Consider the following 25,909-nt stretch of genomic DNA (forward strand, 5'->3'; position numbering starts at 1 on the left):
CCACCTACCGCGTAATTTCGGGGTATGACTATATATACACACACACACACACAATTTTCAAAACCACGATGCACTATGTTCTACTCCAGATGATTCACTGGCCTCCACATAGTCCGTCATATAATTCTAGCAGAAAGTGACAGTTGGATGCAAGCCAAGCCAGTGTGTCCCACAGTGATACAATAATTGTGGATCGCGATGACAGAAAAATGAACCACAATAGGCGAGCGATCTATTATAATAGGATGGATATTCTGATTCAGGTCCAATGGAGAGCTCACATGCTATAGAAGTCTGTGTAGGTTTCTCTTACATATGGTGATGTGGGAATAATTACTTGAAAGTTGCATATACACATACTACTTGGGGAGGGGGAAAGAGACATGATGGTTATTCCTCTCTCTCTTCTTGGTTTTGTTATTTTCACATTTGTCAGGACATTTAATTCCTGTTTTTCCTAACGCATGTGTGCAAAGGATGTAATTTGTGAAATACCAAGAAGGACATCACACTGAACAGTACATCCCGTGAATGCATAACAGAAATGAATAAAAATGTATTAGTTATGCTTGTGTCGCCTATCTCCTTTTTACGCGCACAGAAAAATTACTACATCTACATTCGGTACATAACACAGCACCCCTGGTGGTGAATTTTGAAACAATTTTTTCCCCCTCGGATATCGCTTCTACATGACGCACAATGCATTCCTGCAACGTTTCGCAGCATTTGGATCACTGGGTGACTCTCCACAAGGCCTTAAACAGAGATATTTTAATTTGGATCATCCGGTACTTTTTTTTTTTTGGACTGAAGGTTTGCTCTTAGACAAATATAGCCTGTTTTTTCTTTCCAAACAAATCAGACTGGGAATAACACCCGTGATTATTGTACCACCAATAATTACGGATGTTACTTAGTAACCAAAGTAACATACGTGTAATAATTAACAAAGTAACAATTAACTAAGTAACCAAATCACGGATTTGGTTACTTAGTTAATCCAGTAAACACATCGATCCATCTGTATACACCAAAACACTGGACGGGATTCCATGAAACCTTGCATTTTTGAAATCTTTACTTAAAATTATCAAATCATTTCAATTTTAATTTAAGTCCACTACGTTTATACTTAAATATGCAATAATTATAGTTTTGTGCAATGAATTAACAACGATCTTATTTAACAGTCTGTAACAATCACTTATAAGACAGCTGTATTAGTTGGTTCTTTGAAATCCATAGGCTATATTTTCAATTATATATTTTCTTTTGCGCTGAATAAATATTATTCAGCTAACATCCAAACATCTCTTTTTCCAATATTTTATCGTTGATTGTCTCCAATTTACTAAATCCTCACTCATTCCCAATTCCGTAATCCTTACAATCAACATTTCAAACTCGTATATTCTTTCGACGTACTTGGCATGACTTCAAAAAGTCCCATCACGTTATATCTAGGTTATGTGAAAACTGATGTGCTGACCTTGCTCTTCCAACCCACTGAATCGGAAATTTTAAATTCATTTCTTCAAGAAATGTATTACTAAAATGTGGTTGAGTCCATCTGAAGATGAAGGGATTCTTATTCACTACCGGTGTTGAATCTGGGAAAGATAACGGCAGGTTTATCCAAAACTATTAAACAATACTGTTTGATAGTTTTACTTGATTTTAGGGGAATATATCTCGCATGAAGTAAAATAAAAAAAATTTAAAAAAAAAAAAACTCGGTATCAATGACGACTTCTATTATATCTTCTATATTACGCCTACCCAGAGACCTTCAATCTGTTCTCATATGAAGCATTACACAGCGACCTACCACAATCTTGCCATTCATCTCTGAATCTTGTCCACCACGTCATCACCAAAGAATCCAGGCGACCAGATCTGTGAGCAGTAGTCAAAATATGGCCTTATTAATGCCTTAAAATGGAACAATAACTTCTCTATCCCTACTTGTCAGTGTGTTCTTCAACAACTATGTAATTTGATGTGCTGTTTTGACCACCTTTAAAATATGCCCTCTATACTTTAATTCTCTGTCCCCAATAACCCCCCCCAGTTCCATGCCTTATCAACTTCTTGCATTTAGCCACGATTTACCTTTTCCCATACCACCAGCATATTTAAGTCTTCCTTCAAGATCTCTACATCACCTTCATTGACCATGGCTCTTCCCAGTTTCGTATCATCGACCAACAACTGGATATTTAATTCAAATTATTTCCTATATCATTAATGTACAAATCAAACAAGTACCGAGTCTTGAAGCTCAGTACATCACTAGTCATCTGCCGTCTCTTAGACTTCTGCCCATTCGGAGCTTTCAAATCCAAATCATCAGCCTTAGAATCCATTTCATCCAATTTATGCAACAGGGTTCTGTATGGAATCCTGTCAAATACCTTTGCAAAGTCCAGCAGGATCGCCGAGTAAGCATTTCTTTTATCCAACTCCACTGTTATAGAAAGTCAGTTATTAAGGCAAGACCTACCCTTCACAAAACCATGTTGCTCCTTATAAAGTATCACCTTTCTCTCCACCCATTCTTGAAGTCTGACTTTTGCTAACTACTTCAATTCCTTAACCACCACTCCTGAGACACTGATTGACCTATAATTTGCTACTTCTGTCTTGGAGTCTCCTTTAGGAAGCGAGATTATTTTCCACTCTTTCGACTCCATTGGAATCTTACCTGAACTGAGGCTTTAATTAAACAGATTGATCAGAGGAAGTGCTAATTATCTTACATATTCTTGTAACATATGGGCCGATATGCCATCTACCCCTATGGCCATGATCGCATTAAGGTTCCATGATATCCTAAATACCTTTTGTTTCTTCCATCTCTATTCTCCCAACAGTTAGCGACACATCCAGCATTACAATATCACATCACAACCAAGATCGTGCACCTTTGCAAAATAATCATTTAGTGACTCAACTACTGTATTTGATTTGCTTTTGTCACTTTCCTACCATCAATACTTTAAAGTCATTTTTCCTTAGGCATTCCTAATTTTAATTGCCATATAGCGAAAGAACTCCTTAGGATTTTGGACTCATCAGCTAGCTTCCTCTCATAATTGAAAGTTTCAAGTGTGCTCGCGCTTGTTTTCAACAGCGCCATCGCTTTCAACAATGAAACAAATTTGAAAATTAAATATGAAATACCACTTAAAAGAATTTCGTGTTGAAAATGAAGTCTGTGTTTATTATAGGAATTTTCATATGTATTCGCTATTTTTTTAGTTTTTGTTTAAATTTTTATAAAACCTCTTGTGAAGATTAAAATATGAAGACGTTTCGATCATTTATATAATATATTTTACATGTATATAATATATTTATAATTTATTTGTTTAAAAAAAAAACAGTTCAATCTCCAATAAACAGATCTTTGATATAGCACCTCTCGCAGAATATCCTCTGTCACTTATAATAATACCATTGACAATGTTAATTGCAGTAAAATCTAACAGTTATGCATTCTCGTTCTTATCTCTTCGTATGCCAGGCATTTATGCCACAACTAGTTAACTTATTTTCTATTAATATTATATCTGTCTGTTTTTTAACGCTCGGAATCATTTTTATTGCGTTTTACTTTTTCAGACTTTGAAATTTAATGGCCACGGAGGTCTAATTGATAATGGCTTCTTAAAGAAGTCGGTAAGATGATACTACATAGGCCGTTTGGTTAGGAAGTCCGAGTACGAATCAAGTGATTCACGATACGAAGAACAGTTGTAAGTCCTTATCAGTTGCAGACAAGTTAACAGGATAATACGAAAGGAGTGAGGCGGTTTAATACCATAACACCCAGAGGGGAAGGAAAACATACTGAATTAATAGGAATAATGTAATAACATTGTCCTCATAGTGTGTTAAGTTTAAGAATAATTCCAAACAGCTGCATGCATTATGACTAACAGCCTCCAGGTTCGAGAGCACTTTTTTGAAGGCTTTAATTAGCAGGTGATTTTTATTCCACAATGTAACACCACCATTTTACTTACTCGAGTCTAAATGCGCCATCGTATGCAAATTTAGACGAAAGAGACCAAATCAGACATGCAAATGACATGTTTTAGTCAGTACATCACTTCGAATACTAGTTCGTGGGAGCCAATGGCTATTAACTGACACGTTACTAAAATATTCATCCTTTCATGCTTCAGATGGCCATGAAAGTTAGTCATCAACAAATCATAATACTAAATGCTCAATTGCATGTCGTGTTCATTAACTTTTTAATACCATTAAAATTAACTTAATACTAAAATTCACTCCTTTGAGTTATGGTACTAAAATACCTCCTTTACAAATAAATTATATTGAATCTCTTACATGATGGAGACGAATAAACTGTTATCCTTTTATTCCGATATCTTGAAGATGATCTCAGAAGGTTTACTTCTTACTGTTTGCTTCAGATTACATATGATCTGGTTTTGCTCTTTTCTAACATTAATTTTCCAGGTCTTTTAGATTCCACTTCCCCATCAGATATGGAACCTCTTTTCATCTATTTTTCTCTTTGCAATACTATATATAATAGTCAGCTTAGGTAACGTTTTATTCTGATGAAACTCTGTGCCTCAATTGGATACACATTTTGCACGAGTTATATTGGATTTAGCCAATAATGCATTTGAGACCGCTCTGGTCTTTCGATTTATACCACTAGTGGATGAAGATAAAGGAGCTTGTTTCAAGGCTCAATTATCTGAATATGACTGTACTTTTATGTCTGTTTCTAATCCATAGAGTATTAGTTTTCTACCTGGTAGGTTACTCTATCGTTGGGTAAAAAGGGATGCATGTTCACTCCCTTGATTGTAGGAAATTCTTTCCTACTCAAGGAGTGAACATGAAAATAACATAAAAATTCTTTGCAGTACTGCATATAATGCTGTTAACCCAACTACAACCGACATGTCGACAAATTCTTTCATTAGTAACACGTACTACCCTCTGGACTTCGTGCTTTTTTTTTCCTTATTAGTTTGTTCCTCTGTAACAATTCCTCTTCTTTTTAACTGCCCAAAAATCTTTAAGAAAGCTACTCCAAGATCTATCAATTTACGAGCATAAAACTATAAAGTAGTCAAATCCTAAACATAATTACCATCTTTTACAATGTCAGGGTATTAATAAAACATTAAGAGACCTTTAATAAATAATTAATGTTCGTCATTGATTAAAGGTGTGTTAGATATTCGTATTTTAATGGCTGCCTATTTAATGTGTTGCATATAATTTTTGTTGGTCTTTTTCTTTGACTTCTATTATACCTTTGGGAAGCCTTGTATCTAACCGCCGTTTTCTCTCAGGCAATGCAAATATGGGTTAAATACCATTCTGTAATTATTTATTGTGTCATAAACTCCGCAATTACTAATAAAACTCGCATTTCTAAATTATGCCCGGAAATAAAAAGAGTGAGTCGATCAGAAGACTAGAGAGATAGGGATAGAGAACATAATTCATTAAATGAAATATTTTTAATTAGACGTTGGGTATTTTTACCTCGTACTTTTTACTTGCAATTTTTACTTTGGTAAAATTGCATGGTCCCTTACTGTGAATTTTATTTGTTTTATCAAAAGATATTCTCATGCCAAGCTTCGTAATCTCGTCAGATTTGTAAAGGGCTATTGATCTACTTAAAATAATGTATTTAATTGTTTCTTTGCAATATTTAAAAGTTATTATCCTTTTAATATTCCATTGATGTACATTCAGAGAAGATTCGTAACCATGCTACGTCCTTGCCTTACACGTATATGACGTTTGTACTTTTTAATTTAAATATTCCTTATTATGGATGCAAATTCTCTCCGTGTTTGTCTATTGAAGAGTTTGCATTTAGTGAATATAGTTTAAGTAACAAGGACATGTGTTTGGCTTCCGACTGTGAAGCTCTGAAAAATCAAGTTTTGCCGTCACAACAAAAGTTCCGCTTCTCATTAACCACTTTTATTCCTTCTAAGACGTGGCATAATAAGAAGAATGTTTTGGTTCACAAAGAACCTTTTGTTATTCATGACTGTGACTGGCGCCCGATTTATTGCATTAAATGGTAGATAAAGCGAGGGAAAAAGAGGGCTTCGTAATGGAATGTTGTGGGATTTTATGCGCCATTCCACATGCTTATTTTGGTGGCCCTAATGATTAGAAGGTCAGATTCCGAGAATGGCTTGTTGATTCTGATCAAGACCGAACGAACAATATTTGCTGTGATATACGGGAATAAAACCGCTGTGTAGTTCGCACTTTGTCGCATATATTAGACCAAAGGCGGCGAATTTTTCGTGTGTTGAGGACAGCGGAAAAATATATAGGTTTGTAAAACAACAACAAAAATAATAATAAATTTCATTATAAATTGTCTTATAATTAGTTGAGACACGAATGATATCAGCAAAGAATTCGAAATTAATATAAAATCAGTGCACAGTGACCGAATGCAAGTTCATTTTTATTTTTTATTTATTTTTCCGCCATTGGGGAAATAACGATATTTCAGAAGTTGCAGTCATGATTAATGGATTCTTGCAAGGCTTCTTTATTAGCAGATTTTCTCCAATCGAATATTTACTCTTATGTGCAAAATGCCTTCTTTTGGATGCACGAAATATTTCTGGATTTTTTTTTACAAAGCTACTGTCAAACTACTACTGAATATATATTGAACCTGTTCGATTTGGATTTTTCTCAACAAAAATATTCTTTCTAGTCGACTTTAAAACATCTTATTTCAAAATTTGGCATTTGTATTTAATCCCATATGTAACATGCATGCACAATACAGAACTTAAATTGAACCTATAAATGAATTCTTATTGAATAACACAGCAGGTATATAACTATGCTTTTTAAAATTAGATATTTGAAAGTAGTAATTTATCATTTACACAGAGAAAACGATATTTTTTCTTCATATTCTCTGTTAAGCAAGATAAAAAAAACTTGACAGTTTAATTCTCAAAGTAAGTAGACAGAGTAAATAATAAATTAGTTATTCAACCTAAAACTGTTAAAAAAACAGATAAAGGAACTTATGGTCTTATTTCGGTGATATTAAGTGTGTTATTCGGCTGATTTGCTCTTTTTTTGAGGTCAGAAACACCCGAGATTTCCAATAAAATCTTTCCATCCTCTGAGACCTGCTCTGACTCACTAACCTCACTTCAAATGGCCTTAAAAGTTCCTTTCGTTGTAGATATGATTTGAATTCGGCTCTTTCCGAAGAAAAATAAATATAATGCCATCCTTCTTTGCATTGATCGCGTACGTTGACTTTGTTTATAGCAATTTTTCCCCACTATTTTAATTTTTCTTGGAAGATCAACTGACAGAAGTTAACTCAATGGAAATAAATAGTTAGTATATAAAAACAAAAGTGATTAATTTATATAATATTTACATGAATCAATTCAGAGCGTTGCCAGTCCATCTTATTACTGAACTATGATCATATACATGCTTGGTTAGCCCCACTGGTTAGTGTCAGTGTTTCCCAACAACAAAATGTGAGGTGGACTCTCATTGTGGACATAGATGTTTAGGAACTTCTTTAGGCCTGACGGACTAGTTAGCCAGTGATTAGTGTACCACTCTCCAACTAGCAGGTTGCGAGTTCGAATCCCGACGCAGGTACGGATGTTTGTGATTGTCTTTAGGTGGAAAATGAGTGCCATCGCTCGGTGTGACACCACCTCCCTGTTTGACTAGATTTGAAAAAAGTTACGTTTGAGCTCTACAGTAGGATTTCTGGACTATGTAAAAAAAACAAATATATATACATATGTATATAAAATAGAAGAGGGTTTCTGGAATATTTATCCTATAGTCTCACACAGCGCTACTGCATAATTGTAGAACCCAATCCTTGAAAAATTGGATTACCATTGAAACACTGTTTTTATGATTCGTTTTTAATGCTTGGATTTAATTTCTGGGAAGTGAAATTTCACTTATAGCTAAAATGAAGACTAATGCAACATGCAATTTTTACAATGATATTAATATTAAAACTTTAAATTAATTGTTTTTCATTCAAAATTAGGTCACAGATGAATTACTTTCGAGTTCAGCTTTGTAATCCAGATGAACCCCTCATTTTGTATGTCACAAAAATAGAATTTGTTTGTCAGTCCATAAGAATACGGACTGATAGTTATAAAAGTTAACTTTTTGTAAGAACGTTTAATTTAATTCAGAACTTTCTTTAGCCCATCGGTAGTTTTTGCAGAAGGAATCTTCCATTCAATTTAATAAATAGAATTTGTGTATGCGAAATCAATAAAAGGCCCAAAAACACTTAGAGGAAACTAAAAGAGAAATAACAATCTAAACGAAACGAGGTCCCTGGCGTCAAAAATGTTTTCACAAAGTTAAATATTGTTAAGAAAGGAGTGAGAGAAAGAATAGCTGACTTCATACAAAGAGAGAGAGAAAACGCAAAGGATTATGATGTTCTCGAACTGCAAAAGCTGTATTAGAAATATATCAATATTTAGAAATAAAGTGAAACAAAATTGCTGAAAAGAAGCAACTCTGAAAGATAAGAATACTGAAGGAGTAGTAAAATAAGGTTGGATAGGATTTTGTTTTCAATGTTCCAACCGAGTGTACTGAAGATTCTCTCTTTCTTTCTTTTTATTTTTAGAAGAAATGAACAGAACCGTTGTTGTAATGTTGGTTGGATGCTTCAGGTTTCTTCCATGAAGAAAGAATAGCATCCTTTTTTTTGTTAATTTCCAAGAAAAAAGAAATCCGTAACCCCCTTCCCCCTAAGATCTTATCCTTCAATACATTTATGGAATACTCAAGTATTGTTCTTACCGGAGTAAATAACATTTTAATAGTCTTGATGGTAGAGGATTGTCTTGAAAACAAGAGAATGTTAATTTACATGAATTGAAGATAGATCCACACTTGACTACAAGGATATTGGTAACCCGTGGCTTTAGCAAGAGACCAAGAAGTATGCGTGCCATTTGAATACGATTCCCAAAAATCCGATTGTATACAGGATTTGTTTTCTACTTTTGACCTATCTACAATTAAAATCAGATTTATTGATATTTTGGCAAGTATCTAGAAGTCTTTTTAATGTCAGTATGCAAAAAAACTGAAAAAAGTTTGAAAGAAGTCAGATATATATGCTTAACTGTAATCTGAAATACTTAACTTATTCAACAGAATATATTAAGAATTAGACTTTAGTTAGGCCTTATCCTCTTTCTTTTTGTTAACTTTCTGCTATTGAGTGTAGCTGTAGCGAAAATGGTGAAAGATGTCGGACTTGCGTTCAAATTTCGTTTGGTATGTAAGGAACATAACTACTATGGAACTAAACCAAAAGTTTAGTTCCATAGTATGTATAAGAGACCTCTCAAAAGTGACAGGTCTCTGAGACGTTGGTAGGATTTCTTTTTCTCCAAAACTAAAGTTTGTACTTCTGCAAAACAGATGAACTGTCTTCATAGAATGCGCATTGACAGAAGTGCCAGATTACCAAGATCAAAGTATCTTCCTAATCCACCAACAGTATCTCCACTATCAAAATTAGGTTCATGAATGTCAAATTTCCTTTCATCATTCTAGCCAGCGTGTTTGACATACTGAGGATTGGAATGCTACTGCAAGCGCAGAATTTTTTAAACGTCTTTAGATAGCAAAAAATTTTATCACCCGCTGAGTAATCAGAAGCACGAACTCGTCAATGTTTGTAATGGTTCGAAAGTCTCCTTTCACTTGATCATCACAAGGTTATTTTCAAAAGATTGGATGTTGAGTGTGACCATTCTTGATTAGGTGAAGATATTTAGTTTTGATTTTCTGGATATTTCCAAGGTTTATGAGCCTCGGTCGTTCACTCGATATTGAAATGCCCTTGAGGTGAAAATACCTGAGTTCGAATCTCATCGGAGAAGGGAAAAATCTTTGAGTGTTTTTATTTTTCAGCTGATGGAGAGTTATCCTGCCTCATAAGAATAACGGAATGCTTTTTTTCCCTTCGGGAAAATTTATAAACTGGACAGACACTTCATAGACATGAGTACATTGATCTCATAGCCTTAGTTGCCTCAATAATAAATCCAAAACCTAAACAACCAATTCCGAAACGTTAGAATAACTACGTTTGAAACATTTCCCACCTTTTCTCAAAGAAACTCACGTCCTAAGATATCTCATATTATTCAATAATAGTTTTTTTTAAATCGAACAGAAGTTATTTTGTGCTTCACTGAATTTCATGGTTGACTTTGCATGTTCCTACAACCATAAACGGTTTGCAAATACGTAATTTGGCCTTTTTGTCAGCACAAGAAACCAAACGATGTAATTCGTTTAATTCCTAGCAGCTGACATTGCCTGTACTTTAACAAACACGTGTCACGATCTGCCAAGCAATACTACAGAAACGAATTATCGTAATAACGTCAGTTTGACGTGGTTTCTTAATTAGCTCAGATTAATGTTCTTGATTGCTTTCTTTTAATAATCAAATATGCGGTATTTCTCGCCATGCAGTGCTTGATCCCCGTGCATTATCAATGTCCGAAGGCGGAGAAAAAGAGAGAATAATTATTCTCTCTTTTGGACTTCCATATCGCTTTTATTGCCGTTTTTCTCTTTTTCCAGCATATAAAAACACTTGCAATTCATTTGGTTCAGTGACTCAAGACGAATGTCTTAATGACCAACCCTAACGATTACAACAAAGTGTGGCAACCATCATACCGCACACGGAAGATTTTCATGCATGTAAATAGATTGCGTTCTTAATTAAATCGCTATAGATTACTTCCTTCGGAGATTTCTAATTAAAAACGTGTAGTAATCCTTTGCAATGTGCGTCAATATCTTTGCTTGTTAGCACAATCCATGAAAGTCATTACGAACGGTCAAGTCCACACTTAGGCGATTGTGCCTATTGTTCTTCATATATAATTATTTGTAGCTTGACAGAAGCTTTTACATTTCCCAAGTTAATTATAAAAAATTACCTGGAATTTTTTTTTATTATGTGCAGTACTGGTAGAGGCTGGTCAAATTATGAAACGGATGCGGGAACTTGTGGAACTAGATTGATGTTTGTCTTTTTTTCATTATTATTTGGAAAATCTTATTTAATATGTGTACAGTCGCGTTCTTCATTTAAAGGCGAATTGTCTAAACTTAGGCTACTGCTAAAAACAGTTTGTGAACCCATAACAGCTCTTTATTTAGACCAATTGCAATTAACTACCTTCGCCTATTCTACAGGTCATCAAGATATAGCGAGCAATCCAATCCTATTATAACATTTAAATGATGAAGTATACTTCAAAAGTTACGAGAATGAATTTATAAAAACAAATTGGACAAGTAGGGCGTATAGGTGAGTTCCATGATGTTTTTTTGTTGCAAAAAAGATGTGACAGATGTACCAAGTATATGTCAGGATCCATTGTAGCAGCTGCCGGTAGGGAAGGTTTGTTTGGTTCACCAAATCAAGAGTTTTTATTCTTCTGTCCAATAGCATGATGTTCTCACAATGACAGTATTGTCATCTGTTCACATGGTTGATGGATTGCTAGCTGTTCTCATCCACGACACTTTACAAATCATCTTTGTATGTGCCAGTCATAAGTTCTACTTTTTAGTTGATTGTACTCTTTAAGAATTAGTTCATCCATTTCAATATTTTTTTCATGATATTCCTATAACACTGAAGTTTCGGGAAGTCACCGATAGAGGGACACCTCTTACATGAGGCATAGAACCGCGATGAAAGAGATGTCCCCTCTATCGGCGAATTCCCGAACCTTCAAGATTACATATTTTAAAATATCGCCTTTACTGATTAGTCTTTTTGGATTTTACTTAACTTTATGCAAATTATCCATTTTCTGATTGATCATTTTATCGCCAAACATATTAAGATATACCAATGGCATTTGGCAAGTTTTCTTGTTATCCATGAACTCAAGATTCAATAATTTAACCAAACAGTATGTTAGGCTACGTAAATGTGACAGATTTTTGCCTTATTCAAGGAATTGTATCGAATGATGTAAAAATCCGAAGTAACATGTGAAAGTTATAGCCCATTTATGATACTTCTCCCCGTGTTTGGCTTACGTACATATAATTTTATATTGCGATTATAAATGATGGAATTAAAACTAAAATTATAAAAACGTTTTTATAATTTTAATAATTATACAGTTATAATAGATAGTTATAATAGATTACACTTATAATAGATACTAAAGTAGTTTCAATATATTCACTGAATCAAAACTTCAGTAGAATATAAGTTGCATAATATAAATCCTTGCTTAGTTAATCATTTTTAAAAAATCTGTAAGCGTAAAATGTACATCTTTACTGTGCTACAGAAAGTACACAGCAAAGTCGCACATTTCTGTTTATTGATATACAATAAATCAATAACATTCCGGTACTTCCATAAAAAAAGAATGGTCTTTCTGATCTTTCTTCCAGGTCCAAGTACTTCAAAGGCAAGCGTATCCATGGAGACTGGGACATTAGGATGGAGCAGGTCTGTATGCTTTTTCTTGTGTAGATCTATAGGCTGCTCCTCTTTTAATCAAACTACCCAATATTACGCTTAAACTTCCACAGAAAAAAGTTTGATATCTGTACTAGAGATATTTTTCTGTTTGATTATAGCGAGTAAGATTTTTCAACTTTACGAGACTAGGTTTTTTTCCGTGGAAAGCTAAAGATTTCCGCCATGTACACAGGAGTATTTTTATTATATGAGAGGGTTATTAGGGTAGTAATGATTCTGAAATACTTTTAGTACGATAGTTATTTCAGATTTTCAATAATTGCATTCAATTCAAAATTTCAAACATAATTAAAAATATTAACAAAAATTATTTAAATAAAAAGTCACTAAATCTGTCATTTCTTGAAACTGTAGTTCCCATTACTCATACATTTTCTAACATTATATATATATATATATTAAAAATTTATTGGTAGCACAAAAATAAATAAATTTCTTAAATTTTTTTGTTAAAAGAATAACGTTATCATTATCTATTACTTTATTACAAATTTTATTAGGAGACACCCGTCTCATATCAGGCGGCTTCTTTGACAAATATAATAGTTACTTTTCATTGAATAGCGCTAAGATGTAGTAACGAATTTGGTAATAATCGCCCAATTCTAGGCATATTGATGAGTTTGCAATACTTTCATGCTATCGTTATCCAGAAGTACACCTTTTGATGTTCATATTTCAGGCAGAACTTAAGGATATCAGTTTATCTGTACACTCCGACACTGGGGCCACTGCTAGCATGGTTGTATTTCGTAATGGAACCAAGGTAGTTAGGTAAGTGTGCCGCTGTAATCTTGTTATGTTTGTTTAAAATGTAAATATAAATTATAGCGGAAAATAAGTTTTATATTTCTCAGTGTGTTACTAACACCTAACAAAAACGGATTTTGCATCAACTGTAATTCGCATGCTTAGGCTTACATGAAAATTACCCACCATGCATAAGTCATGCGTATCTCATATCAGTGGCGTGCCCAGAAATTTCCACTGAAGGGTGGGGCAGTTGACACATAGTTAGCCCAACTATCCATTGTAATGACTGTAATATATAAGTATACATTATATTGTGCTACTCCTGACGGATGTTTCGCTGGCGTAGTCGGAAGACAAGCGGCCTTTGATTGACCTGGGCTGGAGTGCATTCAAGGACATCAGGGACGTTTCCACTGACTTTATCAACTGCTGTTGTGTTTATTTGGTATCAGATAGAGATAGTAAGGGTTTTGCCTCCTCTCTCCAGTAAAAGAGACAAACTTATCCGTGAAAAAATATTCTTCCCTCATGTCCTTCAGTTAACTTGAAGGCAAGATGTATCTTTCCTGATGCAGCGATCAATTATTGGTCAGTTGCTAAGAGCCACATTAAATGCCCATTGCAATTGTTGTCACGAATCTGGTAATAGATTTCACGTCTATCTACTGCTCATATGACAAAGGAAATTATATCTTCTTTGGTGTATAATTATTCTGAGATTCATGATAGGCCATGAATCTTCCAATAATTACATGCTACCGCTTCAGCTAACTCCAGACATTGATGACCTCTCATTTGGCGAATGTGGCTTAAGTTGTTAATGAAGCCTAACATTTGGAGAATAAAACAAACCTTTACTAGAAATATATATGGGTTTTATTAAATATAGAATTAGGTCCAATATTGTGGAGAACAATGCGATTTTATGTTTTGAAAAGGCAGGTCATAAATAATTTTGATATTTCCCTACCAAATGAGCATTCATTACTGATGAAATCCTACTGTTTGTGTAAGAAGAATAATTCCGGATTATTTATATTGAAAACGTTTATTCAAATGATGGGGGGGGGGAAGGTAGGGAGACGCTTGAAACAGTGGAAAGGCTATTGAATATCTGAATCCAAACAATTGAACTGCAAAATTAGAAAACGAAGTTTCCTTGTAACGAGTAGAAAATTATAAGAGAAAGAAAGAAAGGAGAATATTACAATTATTTTTCACAATAACGATAAACAAACATTAAGAGAGATAATGGGAATTACCTTAGTTCGATTTCAAATAATAGTGAAAAGCAAAATACATGAGGAAAGCATATCTATAATAAATATATACAATAAAAATAAATATATAGATAATAAATAAATATAAATAATGGACAGTTTTTCATGTGTGTCGCATTCCTGAAATGCTGTAAATCTATACTACAAAAGAGGAGGACGTGTGTTAAATTTTCGTCTATGCTACAGAGAGAAGAATTTAACACAGGCAACTGTGACTTCGACTTTTTAAATCTAACAAGTAAGTAAGTAGTACTAAACTGAGAGACATTTTGTAATATCATCAACACGAATCATGGACTCACTACCTGTTAGTGTCCAATGCTTACTTCACTATCTTGTTCCACCTTTCTTTGTCCAGTGCACAGTGTCGCAGTTTCTGTATATTCATTCCACAGTAGTCCTTTATGTTCTCAATCCATTTTCTGTATGGTCTACCTCTTCTGTTCATACCATCCATGGTACCAAACATGAACGTCTTTACCTTCTGGTCCTCACTCATTCTACATATGTGTCAATGTAATTGTAGCTTCCGTTGTATGATCTTCTGAATTAGATTTTCCTTTGGTTGTATCTTCCGATAGAGCTCTTCACTTGTGACTTTCTGTACCCATCCTATTCTTAAAATCTTTCTGTAACAAGGTTTTTTCAAATTCCAAAATTCTTTTTCTGGATTCCTTATTTATTACCTACTTTTCAGATCCATACAATACACCAGTGAAGATGCATGTTTCCAGCACTTTTCGTAGGCTGATCACTTTACTTTTCCAGATGTTATCCATGGTCTTCAATGTTCTTCCCTTTGCAAGCCTGATCTTTATTTCTTTTTTACAGTCCAAATCATATGCCATTTTACTCCACAAATATGTAAATTGTTCTACATTTTCTATATCATTTCCATCCACTTATATCTTTTGTTTCATGTTCTTCTCACATAAACCGTTGTCTTTGTTTTTTCCATGTTCATAACAAGTCCAAATCTTTTCCCTTCCTCATTTAACAGTTTCAATGTTTTTGTAGTTCTCTTTTGTCTTCTTCAATAATAACAATGTCATCTGCAAATCTCAGATTGTTAATTCTCATCCCCATGTAGTAATATTCCTTTTGCATCTTCGTTTTATCCATTGCTCTTTCTAAATGTGCGATGAAAATGCTTGGTGATATTGGGTCACCCTGTCTAGTACCTCTGCTTGATTTAAACCATATCCTCAAATCATTACCTATTCTAACTACTGCAACTGAATTCTTATCAACCTCGTTTAATATTGCTATTAGTTTTCTTTTTTGTCAATTCCATAGAATTCTAGCACTGCTGATACCACTTTCTTGTCGATACTGTCAATTGTCTTCTGAAAATCACCGCATTGTCAAAATCTGTTGAATTGTAGTCTGTCTTTCCTAAATCCTGCTTGCTCGTCTGCAAGGTATACTTCCAATTGTGTTCTCAATCTTTCTGTCAATATCATCATCATCATCATCATCACTTTATCAAGATGGCTTGTCATGGCAATTGTTCCATGATTTTTACATTCTGGCTTATTTTTTTTCTTGTATAATGCCACTAATATCGATTTCATTCACTCACCAGACATTTCCTCTTCTTTCCATACCATAATAATATAATATATATAATAATATATTATTATATATTATTAATGTTAATTATAATAATATACGTATATTATTCTAGCACGCAAATTGACTATTTTTTTTAAAAATATTTTCTTGCTTTATTGCAAGAGAATATCAAAGCCACTTCATGAGAGGTTTTAGAAGGAAGGAATGAATTTGGTATCACTACACTTCAAATGCCCAAACCAACATTTTAGCTCTTTGTTGATTAAATGCATCAGATTTTTACCCAACTATTTATCCATTGTGGACAGACTTTTGCAACGATTTAACGAACTTTTATAAAATGAATGACATTTGTTACAGTTAAGATTTCTGTCGGACATATAATGGAGATAAGATTTATCGTGATATCAGATGCAAAACCTATTTTCCACTGGCTAAAGTAACAATGAAATGGAAAAAAGAAAACTTTGGAGTCGCGGTGATTCTGGACGTTAGAATCTTTTAGGAAATCTAAATGCAGTCCTTAAAAAGGTAATCACCTAAAAGAGTATGCAAGAAACTACCGGTGACAATCTGCCGTCTACAGTGATCAATGGAAAACCGTTACAATATAAACGGGCATTTATACATAAACTTTGAAAAGAGTTGCTGAACTCATGCAATCTTGCATCAAAACTGAATTTTTTGCTTATTTTTAATAACGATTCCAATACTAAAATTGAACGAAATGTAGAACATAAATTAAAGTCTTCAGTATAGAAGAATCCTAAAAATTATACAAAGATTTATAATTCTTATAAAATTATATTGAAACTGTTATAAAATAAGAAAATATTTTAAAAAATATAGTTTTTCTTTCGTTAATAAGTAAGAAATGATAGAATAAATAATACACCAAATTATGTTTTTGAAGAGATATCTTATAGAAGCTAAATTTTTTACAAATCAAATGTCATATCATAATTTGAATGAAGATACGGTATCTGTTTATTCCTTTCGTGGAACAGTTTGAATATTTTTCGTTTTGTGTTATTCTTGCGGTCTCTGGAAGAAAGGGAAAAAACTCGTCAGTATGCTTCTCTAGACTTGGCGAAGCTGTCTAGCGCTATTTTGTTATTGCTGTCTTGTCGTAAAGCTGTCAGGAAAACCCCCAAGGAATGTTAAACGAATGACGATAGAGCCGGTTGGTGCCATCGTATAGGTCAGCAAAATCTCCGCTTCGGTGAACTTGATTTGTTCACTGGATAGTCCGTACACCGTTCCATACAAACGGCTTAAAACTCGCTGTGCGATTTCCCATGTGGGGTTAAAATATTTGGACAAGAGACTCGGCTATCAAAGCCAACGCACCAGGAGATTTGCAAAAGAAAGTCTCAGTGTATGCCTCCTCTAAAATACGAATTCTCCTATGAATGAGTTTTCTTTAAAAAAAGAAAGAAAGAAATCAGACGTGTTCTTAGGTTTAGCATTTTTCGATTAAGACCATATTATAAACATTAAATCCAGACTTAAGCAAGTCTTTTGACCTTTAAACGAGATTTTGGCAAAATGCCAACTTGAAACATTCAGTCTTTCAGAATGACATGCGAATGATTTCAAAATAGTGTCTTTTTTCATTTAGATCGTCAGCTATAAAATAGTTTCCGATGAAAACTATTTTATAGTTTTCATTTATCTCTTCAACATCTGGAGATTTTACTGCGATATAAAAGACCTCCATGCTGATTAAAATATATCATTTGAGTTCATTTCGATGAAACAGAACAGTATAGAAATAAACGGTTGATAAACATTTCAATAAAAATGCCAAAAATATTATAAAATTAATAAAGAAAAATAATCCATAACTTACAGTACTAATGCACTATATATGTTTACAGCCTTTTGTTAACTGAAGTAATAAATTATTTTCTTATTGTTCAAGACTCCTTTTCATAATGAGACTTAACTAACAGAAACCTAGCTGAATGTCTAAGTTTCAGTAAGGAAATACCGTGAGTAGACATAATATTTACTATTATAATAACGGAATTAACTCGCGTAAAATATTCTTTATTAGTAGAATTTTCGCCTGAGTATCACAGGCATCATCAGTACAAGTACAAAGGCTAATTAAACAATAACTGATACATTCATAAAGCGCCACCTAAGTAGCAAAGGTTAAATTTCCTAAATTTATTTAAAAAATAAAAGAAATAAAAATTTATATAAATATGTGTATACAATTACAAAAGTTACTCTATAAATCAGCAAATCTTTCCTATCTCCCACAAGGGGAAAAGACGTAGACCATCGGATGTGTTTAGGTTAGGGGGAGTGAAGTAACGCTTCACATGTTTCTTTGCCAAGCCGTTCCATGAGGAACTGACTTTTGTGAATGGTTTTTGTCTTTTTCCAATGAACTCTGTGTCTAGTGTTGATGGCGTGCTCTGCAAGTCCAAAATGTTCAGGTTCAAGGTACTGAATATACGACTTGTGTTCTTCTAACCGGATCAGAGCAGATCTTCCTGTTTGTCCGAAATATAACCCACAAGAGCAGGGAATCTGGTGGACACCTGGATAGCTGAGATGTGGGAGCATGGCCTTCGGAGACGTGAGGAATGTAGAGATTTTCTGATGGGTCGAAAGGCAACACATATATTTAGTGGTTTCAACACTTTAGCTATGCGTTCGCTAACGCCTTGCACATAAGGGATAGGTATATGCATTATTTCTTCTGTATTTGAAGAGAATGCTGAAGCACGACTACTTAAAGTTCTTTTTATGAAGGAATTCTTACAACCATTGGATAAGAAGGAGGAATTAATATATTGTAATTGTAATAAATTTAGTTTAATCCTTTATCCAAGTGTGAGCAAAGAAAGTTTGCACCTGAAAGTATCTTCAGGACTGGGGTAAGGTGTACAACACCGGGACACTCGTTGCAAAGGTGGATCAAGCTAACATCACTCCTATCTCAGTATCTCCCATAATGCAAAACACATCTCCTTGCAGACATGTATAATGTTATGCATTAAGGGAAGGGCCACTACCCAGACTAGTTTCGACTTGGTGTTGTACTACCTTACCCCAGTCCTGAAGATACTTTCAGGCGTAAACGTTGTTTGCTCATGCTTGGCTAAAGGATTAAACTAAATTTATTATAGTCTAACCAAGTGAAAAATAAACTTTCAACATATTGTAATTGTTTTTGTAATAGTTCTTCTGAAGAACAAAAGGAGTGGGCTCTATGAACCAGTGTTTTTATAGTACCTGCCTTTTGACTGTGATGGCGATGTGATTCAACATGGATGTACTGGCCTGTATGAGTCTCCTTCCTATACTGTGAATTGTAGGTTACCATCCGGTTGGCAAAGAATTAAGGGGTCTAGAAAGGCTAATTGCTTATTTACTTCTAGGGTGAACTGGATCCTTGGATAAAGTGCATTTATTTTTCAGAGAAACTGTTGTAATTCTTCCATATGGCAAAAATACCGTGCACATATCTGATCCAAAGGTTAGGTCTGGGTGAAATGTTGTCAAAAATACGTTGTTCAAAGTGCACCATAAAGTAGTTGGCAATAGCATTTAGATATAGGATTACCCATTGCTGTTCCTTCGATTTGTTGGTATACCTGGTTTTTGAAAGAAAAATAACTGACTCTATTGCAAATTCAAATAATTTGACTATATCTTGAGGAAATTCTTGGTGCAGTAATTCAATGCTGTCTGCTAACAGAACATTCGTAAATAGAGAAACAACATATAGACTAATCATAATCTCCGAATCGTCTAAATGAAGATCGGAAATTTTATTTCTGAAATCCAAAGAATTTTTTATATACGTAGCAGTTTTTCTAGTTGAAGAAGTGAGTAAATTTGACAGAAATTTTGAAATATTTGTAAGTGGGACAACCTATACAGTCTACAACCGGTCTTAATGGAATTCCTGGCTTATGTACTTTTGGAAGACCATATAATCTAGGTGGGCGCCCGTAGGAGGTTTTTAGTGTTTTCTTTTTATCTTCATCACATATCGATATATTATCTATAAGAGCATTAAGTGTTTTTATTTGACAATGGGTAGGATCTGAAGTGAGGGCCTGTAAGTCGAATAGTCGCAGAGTAACAGTGAATTTTTCTCTAGTATTCTCTTCTGTCTTTAATGACTACCGTCTTCCATTTGCAACAAATCGTTTGTTGTCTGTTAGCAGGCGGCCGGACACATTAATAACCACTCTATCTGTTACACAGACAATATTGCTAGATTTGGGGTGGCTCACCAGCTAATCAAACTTGCGTTTTAATGTATCACTTGAAGCATTAATATCCTTTCGGCATGACGTCGATGATATGCGTAAAATGGTGTTAAAATTTCAGCCTCTAATACTGGTTCTATAGCCTCTCCAACGAAATCTCTTGCCCTCTTGAATAAAGAAATAGTAGATATCAAGAACGCTATAGAACCAGTATTAAAGGCTGAAAATTTTAACACCATTTTGATAAATTAGCTAAAGTGTTACTAAATATATGTGTTGCCTTTCGACCCATCAGAAAAATCTCTACATTCCTCACATCTCTAAAGGCCATGCTCCCACATCTCAGCTATCCAGGTGTCCACCAGATTCCCTGATCTTGTGGGTTATCATATTTCGGACAAACAGGAAGATCTGCTCTGATCCGGTTAGAAGAACACAAGAGTCGTATATTCAGTACCTTGAACCTGAACAGATTGGACTTGCAGAGTACTATCAACACTAGACATAGAGTTCATTGGAAAAAGACAAAAACCATTCACAAAAGTCAGTTCCTCATGGAACGGCTTTACAAAGAAACATGTGAAGCGTTACTTCACTCCCCTAACTTAAAATCTGATGGTCTACGTCTTCCACCCCTTGTGGGAGATAGTATTCTATAAATCAGCAAATCTTTCCTAACTATTGCAATTGTACACACACACACACACACACACATACATATATATATATATGTATATATGTTTATTTATTTAATTTATTGTTATTATTTTTTAAATAAATTTAGGAAATTTAACCTTAGCTACTTAGGCGGCGCTTTGTGAATATATATCAGTTATTGTTTAATTAGTCCTTATACTTGTACTGATGATGCCTGTGATACTCGGGCGAAAATTCTACTAATAAAGAATATTTTACGCGAGTTAATTCGGTTATTATAATAGTAAGTAAAGCTGAATGTCTCTGAACATGTCTCACACTTCCATTCTCTCATTATGGATTGAACCTCGAATTGCACGAAGTAATTGTCCATTGGCCAACCTTCTTTTCATGCAAGATGAATATTAACGTCAGTTTCCTTTAGCGACAAGGGTTATTTCGTATCATTTATTGGCTCTGGCCCGCCCCCCCCCCCTACACGCAGCGATTGAAGACAGAAAAGACACAAACGACAATGAAGAGAACTTTTGTGAAAGCGCCGATAATGCTGATAATTTGTTGCAATGAAACTAGTGTTTACTGGTTCGTGGTAGTGAAAAATAGCTGCCATGGTAACCAGACCGTTGCACATGCGCTTAAAGAACAAATGCTGATCATAACGAGCTTGTTTCATTAAAACTGCAAATGAAAATCAGTGCAAGGTTCAATAGGACAAAGAATTAAGTTTTAATTTTTATTCCATGTCGCTTATAGAATAATTAAGACCCCAAACATCTACTCGAACAGGAAATTGCCATGCGGGGGGGGGATTCTTCTACATATGCACGTTAATTAAAGGACAATATTGATGAATATGTGTGTGTTGTAATTTGATAAACGGATATTATATTATGCTCCGATGGAGAGGTAAATGAGAGACCGGTGCAAGACATACGTAGAGAGGAAGTGGTTTGGGTACTGAGAAAAATGAAGAATGGAAAGGCTGTGGGAGCAGACCAGATACCTGGGGAAGTGTGGAAAAGTTTGGGCAGTGAGGGCGTGGATATGTTATGGGATCTGATGTGTAAAATAGCCCAACAGGAAAAGATACCAGAGGAATGGAGGAAAAGTATTCTCGTCCCAATCTACAAAGGAAGAGGAGATGTTCAAGACTGTGGCAACTATAGAGGAATCAAGCTGGTGTCACACACATTAAAAATATGGGAAAGAGTAATTGAAGCAAGGTTACGGCAGGAAACGAAAATTGGTGAGGAGCAGTTTGGATTTATGCCAGGAAGAGGGACAACGGATGCAATATTTGCGCTAAGGCGATTGATGGAGAAATATAGAGAGATGCAAGTGGATCTGCACATGGTGTTTATAGACCTGGAAAAGGCATACGACAGAGTAGCCAGGCAGGAGGTATGGAGGTGTATGAGGAAGAAGGGGGTGTCGGAGAAGTACGTGGGGGTTGGTGAAGGAGATGTACGAGGGAACAGAAACTCAGGTCAGGTCTAGTGTCGGCATGACAGAAGGGTTCCCTATTGTCGTATGGCTACACCAAGGGTCAGCTCTGAGCCCCTACCTCTTTGATCTGGTCATGGATGTACTAGTGGAGGATGTCAAGAAGGAGGCACCATGGAGCATGCTGTTTGCCGATGACATTGTTCTATGCGAATCATCCCGAGAGAAGCTTGAAAATACCCTGGAAGAGTGGAGAAAGGCATTGGAGGAGAGTGGCATGAGAATTAACCGGGTGAAGACTGAATATATGTCAACGGGGAGTGACGAGGATACCGTCATACGACTCCAAGGTGAAAGGCTAATTTGAGGCCGGCGATGCTCCATGGTGCGGAGACGTGGCCTATAACCAAGGCACAGGAGAGGAAGATGGAGGTAGCGGAGATGCGGATGTTGAGATGGATGAGTGGTGTGACAAAGGAGGACAGGATAAGGAATGACATCAGAGGGACGGTTAAGGTGGAACCAATTGGCAAGAAGATACAAGAAAGTAGGCTGAGGTGGTTTGGATATGTTGAGAGGAAGGGTGAGGAGTATGTTGGTAAACGAGTGGAGTATATGGAGTTGGAGGGAAGGAGGAAAAGAGACAGGCCCAAGCTCAGGTGGAGGGATAAGATGACAGAGGATCTTAGGGAGAAAGGATGGAGTCCGAAGGATGCTCTGGACCGGAGAACTTGGAAGAGGAAGGTTAAAGATTGGTGCGCCGACCCCGTTTAACATGGGATAAGGCAGAGTGAAAGAAGATTATATTATGCTCCGACGCTTTATGGCTTACCAGTGATATGTTATATAAAAAGCAAGTTTATATTTTAAATAATAATACATATGACATTAAAAAACTTAATAAATAATTTGTTTATTAAGTTCTCTACTAATGCAGCTATGTTGAAAATTACTATAGTAGGTAAAGTTTTTCATTTAATATACTTTTTTTTATTTCTAACAAAATTTAATATAAATAATATAAATTTATATTATTATTTATAATATAAATAATAATATAAATTTTATATTATTATTAATATAAAAATAAAGCATAAAAATGCTAAATTATTTTAAAAGAAATATCTTCTACAACAAAATGTTAGAAAATTTGAATATAGTTCATACACCTTTTTATTATTTACATCGACGAACATAAGAACTACAAGAGTGAAACGAAATCTTAGTTCGATGAGAATAATTCCATACCTTTGGAGGGTAATAATGGATGGCAATGCTGTAGCCAGTGAAGTTCTGAGGCTCGGCTATTGCTGTTACCCTCCTGCCATGATCAGAGCTTTAATAGCTCAATAACCTTATCTCTACACTGTCCTCTACAGATAACGGGGAGGATGAGAAGCATTCTTGCTTTGCCCCTTTAAGCCAGTCCTTATAAGGATAAAATCTTAGTTCAAGTACATTATTACGAGAAGAAAAGTATAAAGCCTAGTGAATGTAATATCGTTTAGTTTGACGAATAATGTCTGTTGAGTTTTGGTTTAGATTCGGAATCAAGTAGCAAAAGTACGTATAAATTAAGTTTTTTGGTAAGTAGTTTTGTTCAGAAAACTTTTAAGTGCAACATTTTGCTACCTATGCTGATAGATCGATTTGATCTACGGGATATTTACATTGGGCTCTAGGACCCATTTCTCAAACTTTATTCTAACAGAGTTATTACCTCCTATCAGAACTTTTGACATGATATATCCTATCATGTCAAACCTCTCAATGAAAGTATATTCGAAGAAGTTTACAGAGAAGTTCTAAGATTAGGAAAACTATTGAGCGACAACTGGCCAGGGAAAGTAAAATTGTTAGATACATTCCTCCCTACAGCAGTCACAGAGGATAGGATGAATGATTTAAATGATGGAAGTATGTTCACTGACCCAGAATTAGGACGCTCCACGAATATAGAGGATGCTGCATCCCTAGATAATACTCAGCAGTTTTTGGAAACTAACAGAATTCCAAACGGTCAAAAAGAAAAGGAAAATCTCTACTGCAGATACACCCGAAACAGCGAATATAAAACCAGATAATGAACTTAAAGAAAGGGTATCCCTCCCCAGTCGTCCTAAGGGCCAAGGAGCACTGGACGTCCGTTGCATCCGCACTGAAATCTTCAGATATCACCTTCGTGAAAGCCACACACACAGAAGAAGGATACGCATACAACCTAAAACGTCGTCAGACTACAGAAAAGAAAAATAACCAAACTTCTATACAACAACAACCTGCCATACCACACTTTTGCACTCAACAGTGAGAAAAATCTAAAAGTGGTATTAAGGGGAGTAACTGAAACATTACAAATAGAAGACCTCACTGCAGACCTCCAATTTAAGGGATTTAGTCCAATTAAAGTCAGCCGAATGCGGAGAGCTGATAAAACAACCTATCCCCTAATTCTGGTGGAAATAAGTAAAGTCCAAAAACATATATACAATCTCCAAACCATCTGTGATCTAGTCATAAATGTTGAGTCATTGAAACATAAATCAACTACAACCCAGTGTCATAGATGCCAGAAGATTGAGCACGCACAACGATGCTGCAAGGCAAGGCTGAATTTCGTTGCGTGACATGTGGTGGCAAATACGCATCAAATGAATGCCAAAAACCCCGCACACTTCCAGCAAAGTGTGCAAATTGCGTAGGACCACACCCTGCAAACCATAAGGGCTGTATAGCATTTCCCCAAAACTAAAAGATACAACTCAAAACCAGTAAACCTCTTCAGGAACGCACGTCCTCCCATCAAACCATAGTCTCCACAACGGATGGAAGATCGTATGCTGAAGTTACAAGATCAACCTTCCAAAAAGATCCAAAACCAAATCAGTCACAGCAAATCAACAAATCTATCCTACTGAACATAACAAGCCACTTAGGTGAAATGCTTGTTGAACTCCAACAAACCAACCCAACTCGAGCAGCCAAGGATATCATCTTAAGGAATACACAATCACTCTTTATGGAAATTCTTAATGGATAATTCGAAAAGAAAACCGAAATCGTTACAAATTGTTTCATAGAACGCAAATGGTTTATCTATCAAATTGCAGAAGTTTGCAGCAGAAACCCAAGCAGACATCCTCCTCATAAATGAAACACATCTTCGTCCAAGTGGCAAAATCAGAATCAACGGTTATAGCACTTATCGTATAGACAAATGCTTTGCTAGAGGTGGAGGCACTGCCATCTTTGTGAAAAGAAACATAAAACACAATTCAATAGCCGAACCCCAAACAGAACACATGGAAACTACAAGAATTGAAATACATATAGAAAACACAAGCAGCATTACG

The 25,909-nt window shown here is 35.1% G+C and overlaps 1 protein-coding gene across 1 annotated transcript in view; it reads left to right on the forward strand.

Annotated features, from left to right (window-relative positions):
- Syn (synapsin) overlaps positions 1–25,909 on the forward strand; it is a 244,756-nt gene that overhangs the window by 37,446 nt on the left and 181,401 nt on the right. The window contains exons 3-4 of the mRNA XM_090414520.1: positions 12,520–12,577; positions 13,293–13,384. Of these exons, the coding sequence (XP_090270646.1) occupies positions 12,520–12,577; positions 13,293–13,384 (150 nt within the window). The remainder of the gene's footprint in view (positions 1–12,519; positions 12,578–13,292; positions 13,385–25,909) is intronic.

This window comes from Typopeltis vanoorti, chromosome 2, assembly GCF_054136105.1.
Source record: "Typopeltis vanoorti isolate ZY-2024b chromosome 2, IOZ_Tvanoo_1.0, whole genome shotgun sequence".
Taxonomy (NCBI): Eukaryota; Metazoa; Arthropoda; class Arachnida; order Uropygi; family Thelyphonidae; genus Typopeltis; species Typopeltis vanoorti.